At 38.5% G+C, this 22,809-nt stretch overlaps 1 protein-coding gene across 1 annotated transcript in view; it reads right to left on the minus strand.

Moving 5' to 3' along the window:
• Positions 1 to 22,809, minus strand: part of LOC5565984 (relaxin receptor 2) — a 263,353-nt gene that overhangs the window by 132,125 nt on the left and 108,419 nt on the right. Inside the window, exons 4-5 of the mRNA XM_021850982.1 lie at positions 11,351 to 11,647; positions 10,610 to 10,696 (exon numbers count right to left, since the gene is read on the minus strand). Of these exons, the coding sequence (XP_021706674.1) occupies positions 10,610 to 10,696; positions 11,351 to 11,647 (384 nt within the window). The remainder of the gene's footprint in view (positions 1 to 10,609; positions 10,697 to 11,350; positions 11,648 to 22,809) is intronic.

Below are 22,809 nucleotides of genomic sequence, written 5' to 3' on the forward strand. Positions count from 1 at the left end.
AGAATGTAACATCGGATCGGACATCAAACGATCTAGTAGGCATGGCACAACTTTGACGCCTCACTCCTATAGTAATGTCAGAATGCAATGCAAGGTTCTTCGTGGTGCTCCCGCCTGCCAACAACGATTCTGAGCTTCACATTTGGCGATCCTGCCAGGAGTTTTAAATAAATTTTCGTTTTTCCTGGAGAGCCTGGATTCGATAGCAAGCGGGAGTGTCCACTAGGAAATGTGTTTGTGTCGAGTGCTTCTTAAACCGCGTGTGAAAATATGTATTCAGAGTGATTGTGGAGTGAAGTTTGAATCTGATAAAAAGGCATCTGTAAGTAAACAGCAATGTGGTATTTTCTATGAATAATAGAAAACTGATTGAAGAGAAAATATGACATTAATATGCATTAGCCGCTTCACTATTCGCTGAAGCAGCAATGTTTCTCTCTGTTCTTGTTGTTGCTCTTATTGAACACCAGCATCACCTCAACTATTTGAGTTGCGCGATGCAGGCTTTGAAGTGAATATTTTGTTTTGCATTTGAATTCAAACAGATTGCTTCGATGGAAATATTTGAATGTAATAGAAAGTGTTTCATCTATTTTATCCGATTCAAAGATTATGATCATTTCGAGCTGATTCATCTAAGTTATGAAGTGCGCATTTTTCTTTTATCAGGGACCTATTTTCTGTATAGGTTGAACGGAAAAAAGAATAACGTTAGGAACTGAACTATTTTTTTTGCAGAAGTCAATTGAACATATCCGTACAAAACGTGTATAAAAAAAATATCGTATAATTAAGTATAATTTGTAAAATAATGTGATTTTGCAAAAGAGAAGTGAAGTGTTAAAGTTATTAGTGGTTTTCATGAATATTAATCAATTTGTATAACTTATCAATTACTAATTTCAATCGAAAAAAAAATCTCCTGTAACATTTATCAACTGTGCAAATTTCTATATAAATAATAATAAAACTTCGCTTTGGTTGTATGTGATCATTTCATCGTTTCTTCTGTGATGATACACACATTTCTAGACCTTATCTTTCCTGCTTTCAAATAAAAACAAAATAATTTCAATAAAATAAAATAGAGTGAAAAATGAATGTAAGTGTGTGCAAATATTCCTAACCATGGGCGATTTCGAATTGGTGTTCCAAAAGTAGATTTTTCGTTCCAATTAATCGATTTTTTTATGTTGAAACAACATGAAATCTTAATACAAGGGATTTGATCTTATTTTGAGTCGTTGTTCTTGTAAATTTGCTTACGAGTGAAGAAATCGAATCGATTTGATTAAAATCGATACAAAGGACGAATCGAATTTTAATCGATTCAGTATTTTCGATGGTTTTGGTCAAATTTGACCTATAATGCACATGATTGTTTTCTTTCCTATTTGCTTCAGTACATTGTGTATCCCGTAATGTTTAACGAACAAGTTAAGTGTGAAGCATACTGAATCGGTGAAATTTGTGAATTTTGTGTCGATAACCGGTGAGATCCAAACTATTCAAATCTACTTAATTCATTATTATTTCTAAATAAATGCCATGTTAAAAAAAAATAATAACATGTTTGAAAAATATATCCTTAACGCGACTGGTGGTTGCTATGAAAATATGCCCTTAACACAATTGGTGTATGCAATGCAAAAAAAAATGTCTTTAACGTGACTGGTGGTTGCAATTAAAAAAAATATTATTGCCGCGATTGGTGGTTGCATTTGGTTTGGTATTTGGTTGTCTTTAACGCGACATATGGTTGCAATGAATATGTTATTAACTCGACTGGTGGTCGCATACTTGTTCCTAGCAGTCAATGTTATTGATATTGCTAGCGCGACTGGAGGTCGCATATTTGTTCTAAGCAATGGTGGTGTATACTTACTACCGCGACTGGTGGTCGCATACTTATTCATAGTAACTGCTATTGATGTTGTTAACTCGACTGGTGGTCGTATACTTGTTCCTAGCAAGTATTATTGATGTTGTAAGCTCGACTGGTGGTCGTATATTTGTTCTATGCAATGGTGGTGTACACTTGCTACCGCGACTGGTGGTCGCATACTTGTTCATAGTAACTGCTATTGATGTTGTTCACTCGACCGGTGGTTGTATACTTGTTCCTAGCAAGTATTATTGATGTTGTAAGCTCGACTGGTGGTCGTATATTTGTTCTATGCAATGCTGGTGTACACTTGCTACCGTGACTGGTGGTCGCATACTTGTTCATAGTAACTGCTATTGATGTTGTTCACTCGACTGGTGGTCGTATACTTGTTCCTAGCAAGTATTATTGATGTTGTAAGTTCGACTGGTGGTCGTATACTTGTTCCTATCAAGTATTATTGATGTTGTAAGCTCGACTAGTGGTCGTATATTTGTTCTTTGCAATGGTGGTGTACACTTGCTACCGCGACTGGTGGTCGCATACTTGTTCATAGTAACTGCTATTGATGTTGTTAACCTTCCAGTCGTCGCGCGGTTTGGCACCGTCAGAACTACCACGCTGGTGTTGTGAACGAGAAGCGAGGTTTTTTGACCAGTGTTGTACAAAATACAACAGCGCAACGACTAAAGTGTTAACTCGACTGGTGGTCGTATATTTGCTCTAAGTAATGGTGGTGTACACTTGCTATCGCTACTAGTGGTCACAAATTGGTTCCTAATAAAAGTGATGTTCACATGCATGCGCGACTGTATCTATAGAATAAGATATGTAAGCCCAATGATCTCTAGTAACTTAGTAGATATGTTATATCAAAACAAGTAACAACAGTCAAACAAGTCTTTGAGTGAGTATTTCCGTGAAAGTACGGTGGATTGAATGTACAACAAGATGAAAGTCAAACACTGATGCTACTCTGTTGAACGCATATATGTCAGTTTATTAATAGCAATATTTTGTCCAAAATTCATCTTAGATATGTCATTTCATATAATTAGCTTGCCGTTTCTAATGTATGGAACGACATTCAACCGATCAATTATTTCAACGCCGTTCTGATTGCGTGGGTATCCTACAGCGGAAAAATGTTTCAAAGTCGCATGTACAAGTGAACAGTTGAAATATGAAACAGTATACATCGGTGAGTTTCTTAGCGATGTGAAATATACATCCTGAATTCCTGAAAGCTTTCGTGATGACGGAAACGATGTGAAAACTCATCACTTCAAACTTTTTTTCCTGAGAAGAGGGAGGATGTGTGGTACTGAATGAACATTGTCATAGATCTTGTCTTCCAACCCTGTTATGATGGTTGACAATCAAACGCCTGTTGAAAGAACTCCGAGAATGTAACATCGGATCGGACATCAAACGATCTAGTAGGCATGGCACAACTTTGACGCCTCACTCCTATAGTAATGTCAGAATGCAATGCAAGGTTCTTCGTGGTGCTCCCGCTTGCCAACAACGATTCTGAGCTTCACACTACTTTTACTCGAGTTTTTCACAGCTAACGCAATATTGCTGATCATGGACCGATACAGATTCAATCTTTTTCTTCGATTGCTTTGATCAAATGAGAATGAATTCTGCAATGCCTGATTGATTTTAATCATAAAAAAATATTTTAATTTTTAGCTATACAAGAACCTATTATAAATATTTAACAAATTTGCACTTTTGATTCATGACAAAAAATATATATTAGGGATAAAGTTTTATGATGAATACATTTTTAATTAAATAAATACTAAGAGAGACTTTAAACCGCTTTCCAAAACGTTTTTTATAAATATTTTTAAGATAAAATGAAGCATAAAATGTATCTGAACTATAACGATATTAATGGCAATTCCACTGAGGAGTCAAAAGAAGTTATTTTGAGTTAAATAAAAAAAAACTGTTTTAAAATTATACACAACTCTTTAGGACCATCGAGTTAGGGAGGTACCGAGTTATAAAACGTAAAAACAGTGCAAATGCGATCTAAGGCACCATCGAGGTAACCATGAAAACAAACTTTTCTTATGGTTCTTTCTCTATCGAGATTTAAAATTTCTCGTCAAAGTTGGATTTTCCTCATAGGAGACACCTAACTTCGGAAGTGGTGCATTCGATACGAATTCGGATGCGCTCTAATGCCCCATGCATCCAATGTAGGGTGTCTTGCATGGGTACCGAGAAAAATGCATTTTTGATGAACTGCATTCTCTTATGGTTGACCGGACTTACAATAACTATTGGGGTATTCGAAAATTCTTCTGGGATTTCTTTTGAAATTTACTTATGATTCTACAGAATTTTTTTTCATAAAATCTTTTAAGAATTCCTCTGTGATTCTCTCGAAAAACCCTTCTGAGATCTGACAGCTCTTTGGGTGTCCTAGAAAATACCTTCGTGATTCTTTCGGTAATCTTTCTATGACTCTTTCCTTAAATAGCTCAGGAAATTTATTTTGAAGTTCTTCCGTACATCTTTTCAGGAATTGATACAGATGTCTCTTTCAAAACCCCTGAGAATTTCCCAAAAAAAACTTCCAGGGATTTTTCTGGATATTACTATGGAATGCATTAATTTGAAATTCTTCTGATAATCCTCATGGGACTTTACCAAAAATTCCTAAGTAGTTATTCCAGAAATCTCCCTGAAATACTTTCGAAAATGTTTCTGGGATTCTTTCAAAAACCATTCCTTGATTCTTCCGGTATTCCTTCTATAATCCCAAAAAAATACCAAGAAGATTTGCGGGGATGAACCAGCCTCGGGCTGAATTTCCCCATAATAAAGAGTCAATCAAAATCAACCAAAAAAAATTTCAGAAGAATTCCAGAAAGATATTTGAAATATTGAAAGAACACCAGAACGATTTATGGTAGAGTGCCAGGAAAACTTCTGGTAGAATTCTTGAATGATATTCGGAAGAATTACAGTGGTATTTCCGGATGAATCTCAAAAGGTTTTACGGAAAGACCCCAGCAAGATTTTAAAAAATCCAGAAAAAAATCTAGAAGAATCTTTCCAACAGGATTTCTAAAGAAGAATAATAGGGAAAAATAGGGGAATTCGAAAAGAATTTCTAGGAATTCGAAAGAATAATCACAGATAGATTTTTTGAAGAACTTTTGAAAGAATCCTCGAAAAAAAACTAGTAAGAATGCTTCAGAGGATCCTCAGAAAGATTACCGAAAGAATCCTTTAAGGATTTCCCAAATAATCCTCCAAAGATATCCGGATTCTAACAGCATGTTCGGAGCTAGTCACAGAAGTATTCAAAGGATATTAACGAAAAAATCACAAAGCCATTTTTAGATGAATTACAGAAGAATTGTGGAAGGATCCTCAAAAGATACCTGAAAGGATTTTCGAAAGTATTTCAGATAATTTCCGGAAGAATCCAAACACATTCTTTTAAGTATTTTCGGAATAGTCTTTGGAACATTATCGAAGAATCCCAGAGTTATTTCCGGAGGATTTCCAGAAGAATTTTTAGTTTAGTCCAAGGAAAATTTTCGGAAGAATCCTCCAAAAATGTCCTGAAGAATTGCATCAGGATTTTTGGTAAAATCTTCCGCAATATTTTCAGAAGATTTTAATTTCCAGGGTTTCGAAAAATAAACCCAAGGAGATACACGCATTAATCACAGAGGGATTTCTGCAAGAATACTAAAATATGTCCAGAATAATCACAGAGGAATGTTCGGGAAAATAACTTAATTTTACTTTTGATGGCGCTACGTCCTTCAAGACATGACCTGCGCCACAATGTTACGCCAACTAACTCGATCCATGGCTGCTAACCTCAAGTTTCTCGATCGCCGCATACTTGCAAGATCCTGCTCCACTTGGTCAAACAACCTAGCTCATTGCGCTCCTCTTCGTCTTGTACCGGCCGGATTCGAGATGAACACCATTTTTGCGGGATTGCTGTCCGGCATTCTCACAACGTGCCCCGCCTATCGTACCCTTCCAGCTATGGCGACTTGCTGGATACTGGATTCCCCGTAGAGTTGCGCAAGCTCGTGGTTCTTCTCCTCCATACGCCGTTCTCACATACTCCGCCAAAGATCGTCCCATGCATACGTCGTTCAAGAACTCCTAGCGCTTGCAGGTCCTCTTCGAGCCCGTAGAGGACTACCGGTCTTATCAGCGTCTTGTACATGGTTCACCTCCATACTAGTGAAGTTTACCAGACCGCAAGTTCTTGTGGAGTCCGTAGCAAGCACAATTTCCGAAAAATGATACGTCTTCGAATTTCTCTGCTGCAGTTGTTATCCGACGTTACCAATGATCCGAGGTAGACAAATTCGTCCACCACCTCGAACTCATGTCCGTCGAAGGTGTCTGGGTTCGATTCCCGGTCGGTCCAGGATCTTTTCGTAATGGAAATATCCTTGACTTCCTGGGCATAGAGTATCCATCGTACTTGCCACACGATATACGAATGCGAAAATGGCAACTTAGGCAAAGAAAGCTCTCAGTTGATGACTGTGGAAGTGCTTATAAGAACACTAAGCTGAGTAGCCGGCTCTGTCCCAGTGGAGTCGTTAATGCCAAGAAGAAGAAGACGAATAACACTTATTGAATTTAATTTGGATTTAAGGTGGAACATCTCGGTCCAATTCAAAGATGGTCGTCACAATGGCCCACTCAAGCACCTACTTCCGAATTAAAAGATAGAGCATAAAGCTAAAATAGAAATTACACTGTTGTTTGATATCTACTTCTTGAGATTCGTACCTTTGAAATTTTGTTATAATATTGTATGTATGTTATGGTCATGATTTTAATATTGAAGCAACAAGTATTCATAGTAATTTAAACATGTTAAGTAATTGTGATTCGATGTAAAGATATGGGTAAACAAATGGTAGACAGATTGCTATTTTCAAAACGCAGTCAATATACAAGATTACTTGTTTTTAATTATGAATCGTGGTTTACGACTAACCAGCCGAGTGGAAGTTTAACAACTACCGAAAAGCTAAACATTACTTATGATTTGCAATTGGATTAGATGGACAAATGGATGTGAAGATTTGCGAAAAAGTTACACGTCTTCTCAGTGAGAATCGAACCCACGACTCCCCGATCTCTAGTTGGGGCGCGTTACCACTACGCCATGAGAGGACTCGCGACCCATTGGAAGCCCACACAATAGAAACCTCAGCCAGCGCAGTTGCTGGCTAGTGTAGTGTGCTATTCCTATACCTAAAAATAATGCGCTCTCGGGCTAGGCATTGGATATATATAGAAAGCGTTGTGTTTGGGTGGGCATCTAATTCTTCCGAAAAAGGTGCACTTTGCGAAAAAGGACCACGTGATTATTGAGCTGAAATCGAATTCAGGTTAACTACTACGTTCATGAGTCCTCTCATGGCGTAGTGGTAACGCGCCCCAACTAGAGATCGGGGAGTCGTGGGTTCGATTCTCACTGAGAAGACGTGTAACTTTTTTGCAAATCTTCACATCAATTTGTCCATCTAATCCAATTGCAAATCATAAGTAATGTTTAGCTTTTCGGTAGTAGATACACGATAAATTTTCATTTATCTTGGAAAGAGCTCCCTAAATTCTTGTACTAGTTGCAGAAAGTATGGTATTGCTGTTTGCGTTTGATGTGCAAATCCAGCCCAATCTGCCTTCAAACGCGGTAACACAAAGTAACCAAAGGATACTTAGCAACCATGATTGATATCACCGCCAACCCAGCAAAGAAAATCAAACTTTGACATCGCCTTCCTTGTTAAAAATCTAACCGCATTTAGTGTTTGAAATTTGCAATTCAAACGCACACAGCAATATACATATATACAGCCCTTCCATGAAAAACCGATCTAGTGGGTCACCGAATTCCGTGAAAATTTGCTATTTTCTTCCTAATCTGAAATACACGTGTTTTTGGATTTTTTTTGATTAGGGTGACCATTTCCGAAATAGGGTGTTCAGAAAAAAAACGCGATTTTGCAAAATTTTTATTTCAAAATAAATGATAACTTTTGAACCGTTCGACCGATTTTCAATCTTTTTGGACAAAATGAAAGCTAAAGATTTTGACTATTCAGAAAAAATATAAAATTTCACAAAAACTGTTTTTTTTAACATGAAATAAAAATCAATAACTTCAATTTTTTCGTGTTTTGAAGGCCTCGGGATCAAAGGGGCTATTGCTGTTCTCATTTTTACTTGAAAGTTCAGTTTACGTTTACTGTCAAATTTTCAGCGATGTATGTTTTTTTAGTTTTAGAGATATATTTTTTTGAAAATAAAAAAAATCCGTCATTTTTCATCGGCACACACTGTAGGTCTCAGTGCATTAAATTTTTAATTTAAAAAAAATCATAACTTTCGAACAGCTCAACCGATTTTCAATCCTTTTTTATGGAATGAAAGCTTAGGATTTCATTTTTTTCAGACAAAATTGAAAAATCTGAAAAAAAAATCACATGAAAAAATATTGAAATTTCGATGTAAAAAAATTTTTCAAAGTTTTATATTTTTTTCTGAAAAGTTGAAATTTCAAGCTTTCATTCCATAAAAAAGGTTGAAAATCGGTTGAGCTGTTCGAAAGTTATGATTTTTTTTTAAATAAAAAATCTAATTTAGGTCCTTTTGGGAAGCTTGTTCTGAGCTAAAATGGCTTCTTGGGTGTGGAAAATCCATATTCTATTAATCTGAAAGCATGAGTGAATTGAATCCAAACCGAAGATTTTAGGGCACAATTTCTGATGATTTTGACTTCCTCTGGATAGAATTCGTCATCAGATACCTCTTGTGGTAAAATGACCACATTGCTCTGATTCGCCTAATCATTGAAGCAAAATAATAAAAAAAAACTCGATCATTATGATGCGTTGAAAGAATTCAATTGGTCTTTATTAAATTTATTTATGATAGGAATGCCATTTTTTTCATAATTTTTCGAATGAATTTGCGGACCCTTCTCAAGAGTTTGATAAATTTGAATGAGCTACAATAATTTGTAGATACAAAATATTAAGACCACTTAAGCATAAAACGTATGACCCTCTGAAATTTATGTTTCTATTTGTTATTATCAATAGTTTTAGTTACAGATCTCTTATGTTATGACTAGGGACAAAAGGAAATTCGCGGCAAAATTTTGGAAATTTCGCGTTTGACCAAGGCGATTAATTCGAAATTTCGCGGGTTTGTCGCGGTCCCATACTTTTGGCCGTATTTACCCAAATATACACAGTTTTGGAAAATATCCTTTTCATATGAACATTTCGTGGAATTTCATAAAAAAAATTGTTTTTATTTTAAAAATTAAGATGACAATTTTAATATTAGAGTGATAATGCAAAATTTGAAACGAAAGTAGCCAACCAGAAAGTTGTCCAAGTTAGAGCTAAAAATTTAATGGATCTTGGATTTCAAGATGAATAAACCATTTTCATCAGCAAAAAACTGGAAATCACTGTGATTTTCAAAAAAAAATCTCCAAATTTGACTAATTTTGCGGCATTTCGAGAGATGCCTCAAATTTCGCGGCGAAGGCTAAATTTCGCGGAATTCGCGGCTTCCGCGAAATCGAGAATTTCCATTGTCCCTAGTTATGACCTTATTTATCATTCTTCACAATCTAAGTTAAGAAACATGATTATATCGCAAAAAATTAAAATATAACATGTTTTCTAATGCAGTGGCAATGTTTTAAACTGAAATAGCTCAATTTTCGATGGAAAAGATCATTTTTCCTGATTTCTGTAGATAAAATTAAGAATTGATGATGATAAGAATTAACAGTCATTGAAATTTATGTTTTTATTGCTTATAATCAAAAGTTATTGCTTCAAAGCTTTTAAATGATGAATCTTCTTATCACATCTCACAAGTAATAGTAATAGCTAAGGTAAGAAAAATTGAGAAATTCATATTCGAGGTTTAAAAATCGAGTGACAAATAACTGTTTTATTGGGACAGAGATCGAAATTTTTGAAAATTATGTATTTGATACGATATTTTGTTAGATCCTAATTTTATCATCATCAACTGCTTAAGGTGAAGATGAATCGAAGCCAGAGTTAAAATTTACAAGAGCACGGATCTGGAGAACCAAACATCCGTTTGAGCCGAAAACTTAATCGATTGGTCACCACCAGCTAGTGACCAATCGATTAAGTTTTCAGCTTGAACGGATGTTCGGTTCTCCAGAACCGTGCTCTTGAAAATTTGAACTTTGGCTTCGTTTCATTTTCACCTTAATTTACCTGCATAGTTTGTTGAAGAAAAAATAATATAAATAACTATTTCAATCTAAATCTCTGTCATAGCATTAGAAAACATGCCTCAATTTTGTGTGATACAACCTAAGAATTGAACGTTTCATCATTAGAAATTATATGAAATCCTTAAAGTGTTCATTTTACCACTTCCTCCTCTACGGTAGGCGTGAAAGAGAATCCCAACGATGACGTGTGTTGTCACCGTTGTTGCTCCAAGACCCGCTGTTTCCGCCGGGTTATTAATCAATGAGCGTTTCCGGCTTCGTGGGCTCCATTGAGTTAAGCTCAAGCTCAAACCGAGCAGCAACTTTTCCACACACTCATGTCATTTATCTTCGGCACCATCAGAGAAACACTCCAGTGCCAAAGCTATAGCTCTAGAGATAGTTACGAACAGATCCGGAGTCGTTTTACTTACCGCAGGAAGTAAATGGCAGATGGTCGTTTAATGCCCCTGGTCGCTTTCGGAAGAGGTGATCCCAGTACCAGGAATCGACGTTGTCGTCTGCAGGCGACAGATTTGAAAATGAGACGAGAAAAAAAGAGGAGAGAAAAAAGTAAATATAGATCAGAGACATGTGCGCCAGGCGTTATCTATGATGGGACGGGGCGATGATGGCCAACCGTGCCAGCTGGGGTCGTCTGGATTTATTTTTTTTTTCGGAGGAACGACAAAGCCGCTTAGTGGAATGACCGAGTGTGGACGATGAGTCTGATTTGGAATTTGAACCATCGAACTTATCACTATTCATAACCATGGCGGTGGAATGTTTGCAACCGTCAGGTCACAATAATGGATGTTTAGGAAAATTGATTATAGAGTTTTGATGTTTATTCATGCGACCTTTTATCATGACTTGTAACTATACGGTTTCGTTTTGCTCTCCCTAACATACAAAAGTGTTCTGTCCACATCTCTGTGATTACACGTCCAATTGGAACTCTCTATGGCGAATTCGAAAGAGAATGAGCTATTCTTACTTCGTAGGTGTTTTTTTTTTCCAAAAACGTTTTTTGAATTTTGTATTCTAATATTTTACTTATACTAATTTTACACCAGCACCTTACGATGACCATACCTCATCAAAACGAAGCACACAATTCATTCCAGAAGCAGCCATTCCACCGTAGCCATTCATCGCACTCACAACCTACTTACCGCAATCCCGCTCGTCCGAACCATCCTCACAGTCGGGCACCTTATCGCAATTCCGTCGCTGCTCGATGCAATCCAGCGTGCTGTTGCACCGAAAGAAGCCATCCGCACAGCGATGTTGGAATACCAGGCTTGGCACTATTCTTTCCTCCATGAGCACCCGATCCATCGTCGTCGTCGTTGTTAGCGGTGATGGCGAGCTCGAACCCAGCTGCCCTCCATCGCCTACCTGGAGACTTGCGTGGCCAGCACTTCTGTGTGAATCCGTTTCCGGAAGGACCAATGCGTGCAGTGAATCACCTATAAGAAACAGAGAACGACAAGGAAAGCACATAAGAAGAGAGCTTTGAAATTCAATTTAGAAGATATCGGTTGGGTGGTGGTTTGGGGTGGCGCATTTCTAGATCCACGTGGCGATCGGATCCACGCCGCTGACACGTCTGAATTAGAGGATGTCTCACGGAACTGATTGATTGAATTAGAGCAAAATGTTATACGAGGAATTTTAAGACCGGAAGGAGTAATCTCTATAACGTTTCATCACTGGTCGAGAAATTTCATACCTATATTAAACGCCGCATATTGATGTTCAAAATTAAGCATTTCGCAGAGATGCCGCTGTTGGCTCAATATCAGTTTGAAAGGTGACATCACTTTGTAGATTTTTTATATAAATGCAATAAGGTGTGGCCTACTTACGATATTCCGACATTTCCCCGAAAACCATTTCCCCGAATGCAATTTCCTCGAATGACGTTTTTCCGAATGAACTATTTCCCCGAAAATTATTTTCCCGAATGTACCATTTCCCCGAAAAAATCGTAGTGTAATTGTCATACTGAAAGCTATCCATGATCCTGCTTACAAAAAGTATTTAACGTGTAAGACTAGATGAAAATTGATTAATTTGTTATAAAATCCATGTGTTTAAACTAACAGATGTGCAAAATAATGTTCCACGTGCCTGACGATAAAAGCGAGCACATGATAGGCAGTTTCATTGGAAGCGGCTTAGTTTTGCCTTCTTAGAATAATAGGCTGTTCTTTATATTTATACTGTTCCAATGTTTAGTGGCACTTAGCTGATAATATTTCAATTTGAATTTTCCCTTCTTTTAATAATTGGCTGTTCTCCCACATTGTTTCGCATGATTACGCAAAGATGCCTGATTTCGCCAAACGTCCTCATGCTATAGTCCACGAGGTTGAACGTAATTTCATTATACATAGTGACAGTAGCTACAGTGAGCCCATTGATTCTTAGAATCTATTGTATCTTGCACTACATAAATAAACCTCGAATCATCCTTCTAGACATTTTTAAAAGTCAACATACTTCTTTATTGATATACTGACAATCAATATCTGTTTTCCAGATAAAAATTTTATTAAAATTGTTTTATGTCTTGGATAGAAGCCAAACGTAAAATATTCCGAAATGTTCCTAAACGTCAAATACATGTTAGTAATGAAAACTGAAAACGCTAATACATCCGGAGTATCGATTTTTTTCATTCAGGATAATCGAATCCTCCGGATAATCGAATCACTAAGAAAAAATTTGATATCTTTGATAAAAGAACTTAAATATTATCTTGTTTCGTTATTTTATTTATATGATGCGGTGGCGTAGCCATAATTTTTTCTAGCAACAGTAGAGGTCTTTAAAAGAAAAAATGTTAAAAAAGACACGGACACCGTCTTCAGCCATTTAGCTGCACAGACTGTAACTTAATACTAGACAACGGACAAGCTTGCTCCAGTGGCACAGCCACGAAACATTCTTGACGAAAAGTTTCAATGGCTGAAGCGGGAATCGAACCCACACCCCATGACATGATGCGCTTAAATGCCTGACGACACTAACCGCACGGCCACGAGACCACAATCGATCTAAAATTCCGGATAATTGCATCCCGGATAATCGAGTCCCCGGATAATCGAGTCTCTGGATAATCGAGTCCGACCTGTATTCACTGATTCAATAGAAAAAAAATGCCTATTTGACAAAAAAAAAACAATTAGGAGTAGATCGAAAGCATTGGATCAAAATATAAAAAATCTGTAGTATTCGTTCCTACAATGACATTTGAAGCAATAGCATATAATAACCAGAAAAAAAATGATTAAAGTTTCAGTAGTTCTGTTAATTTTTATTGATAAATGTATGCATAAAGAACTGCATTCTAATAAAAGAAGGGCAACTTTCTGATTAAATTAGTACCGCCGTGAATCGCAAGTCAGTCCCATGATTTCAGATTTCAACACTTTCAGCTGCACTATTGAGATAATATGATTCGCTCTGTAAAATTAGGAAAAAGCACCAAGCTTGATTGTCCCATAATGAAAAGTATTCGCATAGCAGTACCGTGTAACACAAAAAAGAACCGTGATTTGATCATCCCTATATTTTTCTCGGAAAGATATTGTAGTGAAAAGCAAATTATGAATTTTCATTGAGATTTGAACATGTTCCAATCCTCAGGATTTTTTTTTTTTGAATCTTTGTACTTCACAACCCATTTTCTCATTGCCTACTTTTTACAGACTTTCGATTCATGGCAGAGGAGTAGATGCAAGCAGAACAATTTCAATACACCAAAGCTTCAAAGAACTGCCTACGATGATAAGAAGGCAAAATTAGCTTTAAAATTATCAACTATTTTTAAGCCAACAATCATTGGACCAGTAATATAATGAAGAGCAATCTATGTTATAAAGAAGGGATATTTAAAAAAAAGGAAAACAATACATTTTTACGTTATAAAATGTAGTTAAAAAATGAAACATCCACTTGTGTTTTAAGAAACAGAAACTACATCTCATTTGTGCCTCGTCATTGAATCCTGCAAACTGTTTTCAATCAGTCAAACTTTATTTTATAACTCTGCCGTTGTCAGTTCAGCCATATGTGATTCAGATGAATTATGTTCGGATAAACGACATTAAGCATTAATTATGTTCATCTCTTGAATATTCTTTCAAAACCTACCTTTTACATTTTATGCATTTTATGCATTTTTATTACTTCATTTTTAACATATTTCTGATAGCAGACGTGGCAGTAAAAACTGTCATCGATTTCCAATCCAAATATCACATTTTTTCGGTTCAAATCATTAATAAAAGAATCATTCGTTCGAAACGATTATCAAACTTGCTGAATATACTCTATTACACCGATAATTTAAAAAAAATGAAAAATGTCTTTGGAAAAAACTTTTGGGGAAATGGTACATTCGGGGAAACAGTTCATTCGGGGAAATGGTGTCCGGGAGAAAATCCTTCGGGGAAAATTCATTCGGGGAAATGGTTTTCGGGGAAATGTCGGACAATCCTACTTACAATTGGAACAAACATCTTTGATTCTTACAACGACTCTATGGTCAAATTTAGAAGCTGAACCGTCCATGGGTGCTCTATAACAATAATAACATCACATGATTTTCTCGCAGCTCAATTCGAACGCAGGGACCCAGATAGCCTTAGCGGTAAACGCGCAGCTATCCACCATGACCATGCTGAGGGGCGTGGGTTCAAATCCCGCTGGTCGAGGATCTTTTCGTTAAGGAAATTTCCTCGATTCCCAGGGCATAGAGTATCTTCGTACCTTTATTTGTGATGCATGGTAGTGTCATTAATACGGACTAACTAAAATAAGTATTGCAACACCCAGTTGAATATTGAATCACCCTCGACAATGTTTAGCATCACCTTAAAATAGGTAAATTTACATTATTATATCTCTATATCTCTAAACCGACCTTCAGTAAAGTTGTTCAGAAGTTCAAGGACATTCGGAAGACAGACAGTTTGGTTCGCAATTTTGCCGTGAAGTGGCGCTAGTGAGCATGTGAAACTGAGCATTTTAAGGAAGTTCTATCTTGTGATCCTCATGAGACCGGAAGATCGAGTTTTCGGCAGAGTTATTCAGAAGGTCAAGTACATCCGAAAAGCAAACAATTCGGTTCGAAATTTTGCCGATATGTGGTGATAGTGAGCATTTCAAATTGAGCGTGCTAAACTAGTTCTCTCTTGTGATCCACAAGAGATAGAAAGCCCGAGTCTTCGGGAAAGTTGTTCACATATTTCGAAATTATCTGCAAGTGTCATTGATATAAGCAAGGCATCACTTAACTAAAAAAAAAATCTGGTGGGTGCCACTAGTAAGCAAATAATATTTTGGATTTCAAGCGAGATATATCTTCTGACCCAGATAAATTCAATTCCAATGATATTATCCCGAATCGCTAGGAAATAAAGTGAATCTGGACTGAATCACTGGAATATGAAGTGAATCAGACCTGAAACTATTGAATATGATGTCACACTTTGGTTAAAATTAAGTAGACCAATCCACAATCTCTTGTAAATGAAGTAAATTGGTCTTAAATTATTAGAAAATGAAGTGAATTAGTGCTCAACTGTTTGGAAGACAAGAATTACTGGAAAATACAGTTAATCAAAATGAATAACATAGACTCGAAATGCATGGATTATGCATTAACTCAGACCTGAATCACTTCAATATGTAGTAATTTAGACATATAAAGTGTAGCAGACCTGATGCATTTGAATACGCAATGAATCCGACACGAATCACTTGGATGTGGAGCGAATCTAACATGAATCCCGTAATTAAGAAGTGAGGTCCTGAACAACTTGATTAGGAAATGAATCTGTCCTGAATTACTTGAAAATAAAATGAATCAGACTTGAATCACTTGTATATGAAGTAAATCTAACCTGATTCACTTAAATATGAATTATGACAGACCTGAAACATTTGAATATAGTGAATCAGTCTCGATCATGAAGAGATTTCAATCTAAATCATTCGAAAATTAGAAGCATTAGACCTGAGCCACTTGAACAAAAAATAACACATTCACTCAAAGCTGTAGTGAATCAGTAATGATGTCCTCGAAAATGAAGTAAACTAGCCCAGAATACTTGAATATAAAGCGGATCAGATCTGGACAACTTGCATATGACTGGACATGAACCACTGAAATATAGGGGGAGATCCCCCAGTACCGGACACTTAAGCCACTAAATTCATAATTCGAAAAATATTGATTTTATGGGCTCGTGTTACTCATTTACGATAAATATTATCATTTTTATAGTGTACAAAAATAAATTTGAAGATATAAAAATATGAATTTTGACATAGCATTTTGATAATGAATTTCAGTACTAAATTGATTGATCATGAAAATGCCTCTAATTCTGTAAATTTGAACATCATTGAATGTGTAGGGGAAGGGGCGGTAAAATGAACACCTTAAGGATATCATCTTGTTTCTGATAGAAAAACGAGCAATTTGTATAGTTCTATCGCACAACATCAAAAATAGGGATATAGCAGCGACATAGATTCAGATTAAAATAGTTAAATTTTCACATAGTTTCGTCGCTAAGCGATGCAAATGTTCATTTTACCTGCACTATGTGGGTAAAATGAACAGCGGTTGGTGGTAAAATGAACACCATGCAACGTGAGCAAAACAAATATTTCTGAAAATTTTCATTGCCCCACCGAAAATACATCCATTTATGATTGTAACCCATTCAAAAATATTTCTAAAGGTATCAGATTTGACATCATATCATAACAATATTCACCTCACTGAAAAACCTCAAGTCTTCCGAGCTAAAAGTTACGTCAGTTCTAATTTTCAAACGTGGTTTTCTAAAATCTTAGTTTTCGTTGATATTTTCACTTCAATTGACCCGAACTCTCAGATTTATGCTCTTAATCGTCCGTGCGTGATAAAAATTCATCGAAATTTGTTTTTTCTCGGTAAAAGGCACGGTGTTCATTTTACCACCACTTCCCCTACACTATAGGAATAGTTTATGAATTCCACTTCAAAGCATTTGCAACATTTACAAGAATAATTTGAGTTTTCCTTAGTTTGCAAGATGCCTATCAAAAACCTCTGTCATATATGATGAAAAATAGCACATTTTACGATGTTGTTCTGAATGTTCATTCTCCTTAATTTTATTGCATGTGTGAAACCATGATCGACGGAACCCATGAAAAATGAAAGTATTTTGAGACACTGATGCAATAATTACAAAGATAACATATAACGAATCAAGCTGTCCGAAACTGAGGGGGTGCTTAACCAAAATTCTAATTTGTCCATTTTTAGTTCAATTATGGTACAAAATACATTCATACTATCAAATTAGGATTATGTTCGATCATGCTTGTATTTTTTCGTATTAAAAATATTTATTAAATAGGCTCAAAATTAAGAAGTTACGTCATTTTTTTAAGATTTTCAAACTTTTCTAATTTTTTAAAAAGGCATGCATATTTCAAGGATTTGTTTTTCTACGCAAATATTAGTCTACATTATAGCTTTCTTTTCTACTAATACACCATCTTGATTGGACCATGATTTCTCAATGTTTCGACTCTGTCTGGTATTGGGTGCTGTCCGGCACTGGGGGGATCTCCCCCTAATGTGAATCAATCCTAAATCCCTCAAATATAAAGTGAATCAATAATAAATTATTTGAATATAAAGTGAATCAGGTATAAATCACTTGAAAATTAAGTGAAACAGACATGAATTACTTGAAATCAATTGAACATCAATTGAATAGGGTTGATAAATGGCTGCGCATGGCGTACCATTGATACCGCGCGTTCCTGAAGGAATAAAATAGACCCCATTGTGCGGTCCTTAGCCTCTTGCCCAGCAACTCCTATTCTACTTCCTCACGGTACTGGCCGGGGTACGAGTAATCTTAGGGAAGATCGGATAGTATCGGGTTCCCAAGCCTGGTGGGAACTTTGGTCGTATGCTGACAGGGAAGGAGAGATTTGCTTTTGCTTTGGTTCTGCAAATCTTGAGCGTCTGTACTCCATGTAAGGAGCGACTGAGCATCGTCCGAGTGCCAGAGAAGGACTCTTAGCTAAACTGTGTGCTATGGTCCTCCGAAAATCTAGGGGGTTGGTGTCAGGCCCTGCAAGCCAACCGTTAAAAAAAATAAGCAACGAATAATCAGCGAGAGAATACGAACCGGGATAATCGACGAAGACCACAGTGACGTAAAGGGACTGGGAGCGATTGGAAGCTCGGTACGTGAAACTCTAAATCTCTCAACTTCATCGGGAGCACACGCATACTCGCAGACGTGCTGAAGGACCGCGGATTCGGCATCGTAGCGCTGCAGGAAGTGTGTTGGAAGGGATTAATGGTGCGAACGTTCAGAGGGAACCATACCATCTACCAGAGCTACGGCAACACACACGAACTGGGAACAGCTTCTATAGTGATTGGTGATATGCAGAGGCGCGTGATCGGGTGGTGGTCAATCAATGAGAGAATGTGCAAGTTGAGGCTCAAAGGCCGGTTCTTCAACTTCAGCATAATAAACGTGCACAGCCTTCACTCCGGAAGCACTAATGATGATAAAGACGCTTTTTACGCGCAGCTCGAACGCGAGTACGACAGCTGCCCAAGCCACGACGTCAAAATCATCATAGGAGATCTAAACGCTCAGGTTGGCCAGGAGGAGGAATTCAGACCGACTAATGGAAAGTTCAGCGCCCACCGGCTGACGAATTAAAACGGCCTACGACTAATTGATTTCGCCGCCTCCAAGAATATGACCATTCGTAGCACCCACCTACTTCCAGCACAGGCTTCCATACCGATACACCTGGAGATCACCATGGCAGACAGAATCACAAATCGACCACGTTCTGAATGACGGACGGCACTTCTCCGACATTATCGACGTCAGGACCTATCGTGGCGCTAACATCGACTCCGACCACTATCTGGTGATGGTCAAACTGCGCCCAAAACTCTCCGTCGTTAACAACGTACGGTACCGACGACCGCCCCGGCATGACCTAGAGCGGCTTAAGCAACCGGATGTCGCAGCTGCATACGAGGCTGCATTACCGAAAAGGGTTAGCTGGGTGAAGCTGGAGGAAAGCAGCCATCAACTATGAAGCTGAGAGCAACGTCGGGTACGTGGGACGGAGTCGACGGAACAATTGGTTCGACGAGGAATGTAGGCAGATTTTGGAGGAGAAGAACGCAGCGCGGGCGGTCATGCTGCAGCCTGGGACCCGGCAGAACGTGGGGCGTTATAGACGGAAACGGCAACAGCAGACCCGCCTCTTTCGGGAGAAAAATCGCTGCCTGGAGAAGACGGAGTGCGAGGAGATGGAACAGCTGTGCTGGTCTCAAGAAACAGGCAAGTTCTATCAGAAGCTCAACGCATCCCGCAACGGCTTCGTGCCGCGAGCCGAGATGTGCCGGGATAAGGATGGGCGCATTTTGACGGACGAACGTAAGGTGATCGAAAGGTGGAAGCAGTTCTTCGACGAACATCTGAATGGCGTTGAAAGCACAGGCAATGAAGGTCGGGACAACAGAGTAAATGCCTTCGTCGGTACTACGGAGGATGGAAACCAACCAGCCCCCACTTTGAGGGAGGTTAAGGGTGCCATTCACCAGCTCAAGAACAATAAAGCTGCTGGTAAGGATGGTATGGGAGCTGAACTCATAAAGATGGTCCCGGAAAGGCTGGCCATTTGTCTGCACCGGCTGATAGGCACAATTTGAGCAGCTACCGGAGGAGAGGAAGGGAGGGGTAATTTGCCCCATCTTCAAGAAAGGCGACAAGTTAGATTGTGAGACCTTTCGAGCGATCACCAATTTAAATGCGGCCTACAAAGTATTATCCCAGGTCATCTTCCATCGTCTGTCACCTATAGTAAGCGAGTTCATGGGAAGTTATCAAGCCGGGTTGACGGCCGATCGACAACGGACCAGATCTTTATTGTACGGCAAATCCTCCAAAAATGTCGTGAATACCAGGTCCCAACGCATCATTTGTTCATCGATTTCAAGGCGGCATAAGATAGTATCCACCGCGTAGAGCTATGGAAAATCATGGACGAGAACAGCTTTCCCGGGAAGCTCACGAGACTGATAAGAGCGACGATGGAAGGTGTGCAAAGTTGTGTGCAGATTTCAGGCAAACATTCTAGTTCGTTTGGATCCCGACGGGGACTACGACAAGGCGATGGACTTTCGTGCCTGTTGTTAATTATTGCGCTAGAAGGTGTTATGCGGAGTGCCGGGCTCTACAGCCGGGGTACGATTTTTACGAGATCCGGTCAATTTGTTTGCTTTGCAGATGATATGGACATTGTCGGCCGAACATTTGAAAAAGTGGCAGACCTGTACACTAGTGTGGGACAAAATATAGATTCTAAATTTCAGCTCGATCGGAGAAACTATATTTTAGCGCCAGCCGTTCAAAGTTTGTATGGGATTTACTATGGGAAAACTTACTTTCGCAAAGAAAGATCGCCAGAGATCGCCCATTGACCTCTATAAAAATTCTAAACACAGACCTCGATAGGTATTTTTACGATGAAGAGTATTGCCGAAGACCGCGAAACAATCCGACGCTTGTGAAAAAAGTTATTCAATAAAAACCTATTGGAAGGCAACATTGATTAACACGTAAAGGAATAACAATAATAACAAAATCGGGCGAATGCTTAATAACTTTTTTCACAAACATCGGATTGCTTTGCGGTCTTCGGCAATGTTGTTCATCGTAGAAGTACCTATCGAGATCTGTGTTCAGAATTTTTATAGAGGTCAATGGGCGACCTCTGGCGATTTTTCTTTGCAAAAGTAAATTTTCCCATAGTAAATCCTATATAAGCTTTGAACGGCTGGCGCTAAAATATAGTTTCTCCGATCGAGCTGAAATTTTACTCAGTTGTTATGGGACCTAAATGCAATCCAAAAAGTGGACTGGAGCGAGAATCTATTTTTTTTTTTTCATAGAACTGTACACCCGCCTGAAACGCGAGGCAGCAAAGGTTGGACTGGTGGTGAATGCGGCCAAGACAAAGTACATGCTTGCTGGTGGGTCCGAGCGCGACAGGGCTCGCCTAGGTAGCAGTGTTACGATAGACGGGGATACGTTCGAGGTGGTCGACGAGTTCGTCTACCTTGGATCCTTGCTGACGGCTGACAATAACGTTAGCCGTGAAATACGGAGGCGCATCATCAGTGGAAGTCGGGCCTACTATGGCCTCCACAAGAAGCTGCGGTCAAAAAAGATTCACACCCGCACCAAATGTACCATGTACAAAACGCTCATAAGGCCGGTAGTCCTCTACGGGCATGAAACGTGGACGAAGCTCGAGGAGGACTTTCAAGCACTTGGAGGTTTCGAACATCGGGTGCTTAGGACGATCTTCGGCGGTGTGCAGGAAAACGGTGTGTGGCGACGAAGGAAGAACCACGAGCTCTTCCAACTCTACGGCGAACCCAGTATCCAGAAGGAGGCCAAAGCTGGAAGGATACGATGGACAGGGCATGTTACAAGAATGCCGGACAGCAACCCTGCAAAGATGGTGTTCGCGTCGGATCCGGTTGGTAAAAGAAGGCGTGGAGCGCAGCGAGCTAGGTGGGCGGATCAAGTGTACAGCGATCTGGCGAGCGTCGGGCAGAACCGAGCAAGGATGGAGAGAAACGCCACGAATCGAGTAGTGTGGCGTGAAATTGTTGAACCGGTGTTATTATCTGTTTAGGGTCGATAGATGTACCAATAGTGGAGGTACTAAGCACGATTGAACTCCATTTAACCGCCTAAATTCAACAAGCGCAATTTTTGTTCATGTTCATGTTGTAACGGGAAGTAACGACCATCGACTTAATGAGAAAATGATTTTATCGCAGTAACCCAAGGCGTGTCAGTGAAAAATAATACCTCCACTATTAGTACACTTTTCCTTTGGTTGCGGTATATTCATAATTTGTGTTCCTATAGTTGCAGTATCCGTTGTTTTCTTATAGGATCCTCCACTATAGGAACACTTTACCGCAACTATTGGTACAAGTAAGAGAAGTTTTAGCAGTCAGTTCTTTGGCTAATATAATGAAATCAGTGAAAATGGCACTACCGCAACTATAGGAACACCCACAACGAATGGATCACTTACCCTAGATGTTAACTATATAAAAGAATGAAATTGAGAAAAATAGTAGGTGGAAATGTATTCTTTACATTGTACCAAATGGCGTTATGCTAAAGGACATTATTCCAAATGGGGTAGAGCCTTCAAAACATAAAAAAATGAACACTGAAACGTAATTCAATTACAATTTTATCATTAAACTCACGTCAACTTGAGACTACTTCAGATAAAAAAAAATATAAATCAGAAGCAGAAATGTTACCAAAAGTAGGGAATTTAGGGGTGCGGAGGAAGATTGAAAATTATGGATACTTGCGGCAATATCGGCATAAATAGCTCCGTCAGGATTGAAATAAATCGAATGGTTATCCGCCGCCGCGTGTTTAGAAAGTTTGTGGATGAGGTCAATTAAAATTTACCAAGTTATGTGTATGATTTATGATCGGCAATTGAAGAACAGTGGCCCCAGACGATATTG

Source organism: Aedes aegypti, chromosome 3 (assembly GCF_002204515.2).
Source record: "Aedes aegypti strain LVP_AGWG chromosome 3, AaegL5.0 Primary Assembly, whole genome shotgun sequence".
Classification (NCBI taxonomy): Eukaryota; Metazoa; Arthropoda; class Insecta; order Diptera; family Culicidae; genus Aedes; species Aedes aegypti.